Source organism: Olea europaea, chromosome 4 (genome assembly GCF_002742605.1).
Source record: "Olea europaea var. sylvestris chromosome 4, O_europaea_v1, whole genome shotgun sequence".
NCBI lineage: Eukaryota > Viridiplantae > Streptophyta > Magnoliopsida > Lamiales > Oleaceae > Olea > Olea europaea.
Genome location: NC_036240.1, coordinates 11,700,882 through 11,707,147, shown reverse-complemented (window position 1 = coordinate 11,707,147; position 6,266 = coordinate 11,700,882). Strand labels below are relative to the sequence as shown.

Here is a 6,266-nt window from a genome sequence, read left to right as displayed (position 1 = left end):
TAACCCAAACATTCACATTTTTACTATTGAGACAAGATATTTTTGTTTATACAACTGAAATTTGGGAGGCTAGAAACAACTGCTTCCCAAAGATTATTTCAGTCATTAGTTGCTATAAAGAATGCTCCAAGAGGAAGGACTACTATGTCGAAAATATTCATCTGTCCGTTCTATCTATTTGACTAAACCTATGAATTTTACAATCTAATCGAGTAATACATCCGGGTCAGTGTCGATGATATATTTATGGAGAAATCTATCTAGCAAATAGTGGAGTGAATTTGCATTATGGGATTGACCCGACTAGAGAAAAGAAGAGCCTTATCCCTGTAAAAATTGAAAGGATGGACGTTTAAGTAGTTCTGCTGCTGCTTTCACACCAGTAAAATCAGAATCCTGGAGAGAACTGCTAATATCGTCGACCGAGAAAGGGATGCTGCAGCAGCAAAAACAAGATAATCAATATATGAACATAATTTTATGAGTCGAGAAAAAAAATCTCTTACAACGATACCTTGAGTTATCATCCAACAAAAAGGAGTTGCTATCGGCATCATGAGAGTCCAACATCATGATATTCTTCATGCTAGAGATTATCTGTAGAAATCCAATGTAGGGATATAGGAGAAAATCGAGATACAATTTTGAATTCATATTTGCAGTTGGAAGAACGGAAACTTACGTCTGGAGATACACTGCTAGTATTAAAATTGTCATCCCTGTAGAGAGTACAAATTCTATAAAGCTGTTGAATTGTTAGCATCTGGGAATATCAAAAGATAATAAAATATCAGTAAAATAGAAAATTACAGAAATTCTGTGAATTATTCTTGCATTGAGTTAAGGAATAGTACTTCTATCAGTGCTAGAATTCATCACTACTTTGAATTCAAAGTGATGAGAAAAAATTGCACTAATTCTATTCTCTATCAGGGAGTGAATGGAACATGATGAAAGAATCAGGTAAAGAGAAGAAACATAAGAAAATGAGACAATCAAGAAAAGAAGGAAAATATTACACAAAGATGGACAGGCTTACAGGGCACAAGTCAGAAGTAAGATCTTCATAGGTTATTCGTAACTTTTGGTGTATGACCTGCAGATGAGGTAAGATTTTGAGTCAAACTACAGGCTGTATAATTCTCGTCAACATGAGTGAAAAGTATAAGTAGACTTCAGCAATGTTCAACATGTGTCAATTTCAGTTCAATTGATGATAAATCATCACAGATGTCCAATAAATTGCAGTAAATACTGGTGATTTAAAATTATTTGCCAGCAAGAGAACAAGAAACATACCAGAAACCCTACAGCCTGCCGTACATGTTTTAATTCATCCCAAGATGAGCCCACATACTGAAACAAGATTCATAGTTAGACAATCTACAATTTGCAGCATGAGTAATCCAAATGCATAAACTTATACAACCAATGCTATAAAAATATAAAGGAATAGATGCATGGCAATAACCAGCTAAAACCAAAAGTCTACCTTTTCTTTTGCATGTCCACACCAAAGTTCTAATTCATCTAAACCTGCTTTTACATATTCACCATTGCTAAATGTGCAGCACTCTCTACGAAGGAGAAGGCTGAGAAAAATGCAACAATGTTACACCACACAAATAAATCTGGTAATATTATAAAAAGAAAATATCAGGGCTTTTACAAGAGCTACCTATTAAAAAGCTGGACGTCAATATAAGAAAAGATCTGCGTGAATATTCTCTGAACAAGGACGGGAGGCACCTGAAACAAGCATTGTAAGATTGGAGTGGATAGAACTTCCAAGGTATTAATATAGTTAGTATTGCTTACAAAATTGTCTTGCAGAGTACTCAGAGTCCCCTTTAGGCTCTCAATGATGCTTTTCCAGTCATTGGTAGGATATCTACTGTCGAAGGATATACCAGATGATCGCAAAGAATTTTCTGTTGACGTTCCGGGTGCTTGAATTGTTTCTGTTGACGTTCCAGGAGCCTGAAATGTTTCTGTAGGCGTTCTGGGCACCTGAATTGTTTCTGTAGTCGTTCCTGGTGTCTGAATTGTTAGGAAGATAAATATTAAGTACCATATATAAAACATTAGATATGAAGTTCAAAACTCTTGAATATGGTATAAACAATGAAAAAATTGGAAGTTACTGATAAAAGAAACAGTAAAAGAACTGGAGAGGAAATTTCCATTTTTGGTAATAGTTAGAAATATTGGCTTCGAAATAAATACTCCCTCCATCCCATTTATATAGGCTTACTTTCCTTATTTTCTTGTCCTGATTATATAGTCATGTTTCTTTATTAAGCTTGTTTTTTTTTTCGTTTACTAATACACCCTTATTTAATTTGTCTAGTTATAACCAATTTTTTCCCTTAATCTTGAAATTGTACAAATATAAACAAGGGTAAACTAGGCAAGTTATTGGCAAAAAAACTTTTAATAACATTAAATAAGAGTTCTTAATCCGTGTGAAAAACAAAACAAGCTTATATAAATGGGACGGAGGGAAGTAGTTCTTTGAAGGGTGATTTATCTTCTAAACCTCTACTGAAATGCAACTAATACAAAAACATTTTACATGATTTATTCCTTAAGTCCTGAAACACAAAATACAAAATCTAAATACGAAAGACAAGAAAACATAAAAGGCTACGTCATACAGAACCACAACAGATCATTAAAGATTTAATTTAGAAACGAGGAAGTGCTACCTGGATACATGAAGAAAGAAGTGATGACAAGTCCTTTTTTGAATTATCTCGAATGATACCATAGATCTTCTCAACGTAAGCAGTCAGCTGCTGCTTAAAAAGCAAAGCAGGATACTTGGCCTCAACCTGGCAGACTTTGTCAAGTCCGTCGCGTCGGGACGAAAGAAAATTTGATTGCAATTTTGTAGAAAGCTTACAATTGAGAATTTGAATACATTGAAAGTAAATTGAACATTGATTGCTGAAAACTGAACATTACAATTGATGAAAGCAGAAAATTACAAATGCTGGTGCAGGGGGCGGACACCAGTGAGCTTGAAAGATTTTTGAATGACTAATACCCCCTATAATAGCATTCTGAACAAAAACCCAAGTGACGGGAGTAGACGTTTAAAAGCCGAGGAATCATACTAATCTTTTACCAATATCAGAGCTATTTTACAATTAAAATAACTATTACAATGAAACGAAAATTACAACTCAAACTTGAAGTAATATTTACAATGTGCGGCCGAAGTTGGGCAAACTGCGGCTGCGATAGTGTCAAGGGGCTAAGTAAAGCTGCGGTCCTTGACACCTTTAGATGAAGCAAATCCAACAGTTAGTATCTCATAGATCTCAAGTGTTTATAACTAGCTCTCCCATGATCCTAGTGAAATACATGTTGACCGTTAGATTTGCTTCATCTAAAGGTCACGATTATTTTGTCAAAAATACTTGTCAAATTCATGTGTAGGAGGAACGCTTCCCTTTATTTTATACAAACAAAACCCTAAACTACCGATATACAAAAGGATAGAAGGGGGAAAAATGAAAAAAAAAGGAAAGAGAAAAGAAAGAAGAAGGGAAAACTTAGTGTTGCTACCTTTGTCCACCCTCTTGGTGGCGACACTAGGAGTATAGAGAGCGGAAACGAGAAAGAAAAAGAAAGAAGAAAGAAGCAAAAACGACAAAGTATCCGATTAAAACTTGGAGGATCCGATATATATCCTATACCCATGTTGTGTCATGTCCGACACGAGTACTTTAAATATTTCGAAGAGTCCGAGCATCAAAGGGTTGAAGTCCATAAGGATATGAGACTAAGTGCCTGTTTGGGTATCATTATAAGTTGCTAAAATATAATGTGATAGAAATGAGTGGTATATTAATGGAGTAGAAGTTATGAGTTCTATGAAATGTATGGTTAAAAATTAAAGTTTGATTTTGATTTTTAAATTATAAGGAGCTTGTATTGGAACCCAAACAAGCACTTAGGATAAAACTATAAGCTATTAATGTGATAGAAATGAGTGGTGGATAAGTAGGTATTTGCTTTGGGTTCTATGAAATGTTTGGTTGAAATTTTTGACTTTGACCACTAAATTATAGGGAAATTATAATGTTCCAAGCAATGCACATATTATTAAATGGAATGGCAAACCGAAATGTAGTTGGGAATAATATTAAACAAATTTTATATATTTTTTTTTCCATGCAAAAGCAGTTCAGATTTCTGACAAATTATCAAGTCATGTAACACCTTATTTATATCTTTTGCTAATTTTCTTGAGATACAGCAGGAAAATAAATGTGATCCTACGAATCATTAAAACATTGCGGTCTATTGGAAATGGATCATATAACTTTTATCACGCATTAAGAAAGTCGAGATGAACCTGAGATTTATGAAATCAACTTATTTTGGTTTGGCAAAATATAAGCTCCATAAAAGGAATGTTGTTGGTCTTTGTCATATACCAGGTGGTTCTATTGCCACATTTCTTTGGAGAACATAAAGTACATTTCTCCATTTCATTCACAATATTCTAATAAATGACAAATAGTATATGGTATTTGCAGATGCCTATGTACATAGTATCCTTTTTCTTATCTTCATAAGTTTATTTTTAGTTGCACTTTGGTAGCAAGTTAAATGCTGCTGTTACTTTATAAGGAGAGGATCCCCAAATAATGCCTGGAGTAGTTATATGAGTAATATATGTAAAGTGGAAGTTGATGGTTTTTTTTGTTGTACAGGGCGCTCAAGGAAGAAAAATATGCTGCCCGCAGGGCAATATTGCCATTGCTTCAAGCCGAAGAGGATGAAAGGTGATGTATTTTCTGTAGTGTCCTATTACTAGTCTTGATTATTTAAATCAGTTTCTTTTCCCACAAGGAAGTAGCACTTATTCTATTTTTCTTCTTTTTTTGCTCTCGTTTCTTCTAGATTTGTCAAAGAATGGAAGAAGTATCTCGAGGAAGAGGCCAGAATCATGAAAGACGTGCCTGGTTGGAAAGTGGGTGAAAATGTGTACAACTCTGGAAGGTGGATGCCTCCAGCAACTGGGGAGCTTCGTCCCGATGTCTGGTAAAGATTTGATGGTCCAGTGTCGAAAGTTCTTCTGGTGAATGGGTTTCAGCAGTAACATAGTTTCTTTCCTGCGACATTGCACTATCCTCTGGCTGGAATTCTTATTTAAATAAAGATGATGTTGAAAAATCTGTTCACTCTTATTCAAGCTACTTTACAAAAATCTGTCAATTTGCTTTTCCAACACAGTCCATTTTGCTTGAAAATGTGGGACCCATGAAATCCTCTGATTTGTATGGGACTCTTCAGATTTTACGATTTATATCTTCCTTTCGCAGTCTAATAAACGTCAATGTGGTTTCTTTTTTTCTTTTTTCAAAGGCCCATAAGATCTTTATTTGATTACTTGGCATCTTTACGGCAGCGATGACATTGCTAGAATCTAATTAAGCCCTTGTTTGACTACATTCTTCAAAATCACATTTTTCTTCGAGCTCATTTTTAACTACAATCTTCCAATTATTTTGCGCGTAAATCTAAAATTTTTCATTACTTTTTAACTTGCATTCTTCCCAAAAAAAAATAATAATAAATAAATAAAATAAAATAGAATAAATCACTGTTACAAAAATTAGTCTCCATTAGGCTTTTATTAAATTAAATTTTATTTTTCTCTCTTATTTAAACTTCAGAATTTTACATAAATTAATATTATATGTAAATTGAAAAAATTTTCTCTTTAAATCACTCGTTCTTCAAAAAGTATTATTTCAATCATTAAAATTTGAAATAATGGGGCCAAACGGGAACTTATTATCTCTGAAAAAGGGGGTCAAACATGGCTAAATCTTGTTGATTTGTATTCCTTTTAGCTTAGCAAACTTTTTATTCACATGGCGCATACCATTCGGCAGCAAGTAGGTAAATGACTTCCATTTGCAGGACTCGACTTTTAGCCCTTGCATATTTATGTTAAAAAGTTCGATTCATATCCGGTATCTAATACCTAAGCGCTTAAAGAAAGTTACGAGTTAATCTTCGAAATAGAGGCTTTATCTAGCTTCACACTCTTTAGTGTAGTTGGAGAAGTCTTGTAATTTTATTTTCGATATCCTTCTATATTAGTCCATAATTGTGAGCCTTCTTGACTGTCTCATGTTTGAGAATAATCTAGTACCTAAGTGGTAAAAGAAAGTTACAAGTTAATCTTCGAAGTAGAGGCTTTATCTAGCTTCTTACTCTTCAGTTTAGTTAGGGAAGTGTTG

The 6,266-nt window shown here is 34.0% G+C and overlaps 2 protein-coding genes across 2 annotated transcripts; one reads left to right on the top strand and one right to left on the bottom strand.

Moving 5' to 3' along the window:
• On the bottom strand, window positions 1-3,708 carry LOC111393037 (myosin-6-like). The gene is made up of 10 exons (XM_023018439.1): window positions 3,574-3,708; window positions 2,709-2,849; window positions 1,819-2,040; window positions 1,679-1,749; window positions 1,493-1,592; window positions 1,300-1,356; window positions 1,040-1,096; window positions 683-763; window positions 515-597; window positions 1-436 (listed from the first exon to the last, which is right to left on the bottom strand). The coding sequence occupies exons 1-10, from the start codon at window positions 3,706-3,708 to the stop codon at window positions 322-324; spliced, it is 1,062 nt and encodes a 353-aa protein (XP_022874207.1). The 3' UTR covers window positions 1-321.
• Window positions 3,709-4,707: 999 nt separating this feature from the next.
• Window positions 4,708-5,367, top strand: LOC111393036 (NADH dehydrogenase [ubiquinone] 1 alpha subcomplex subunit 13-B-like; the record flags this gene model as incomplete). Its single annotated transcript, XM_023018438.1, has 2 exons — window positions 4,708-4,799; window positions 4,918-5,367. Coding segments are annotated over 2 exons (237 nt in total), but the record flags the coding sequence as incomplete, so codon positions are not given.
• Window positions 5,368-6,266: the final 899 nt, after the last annotated feature.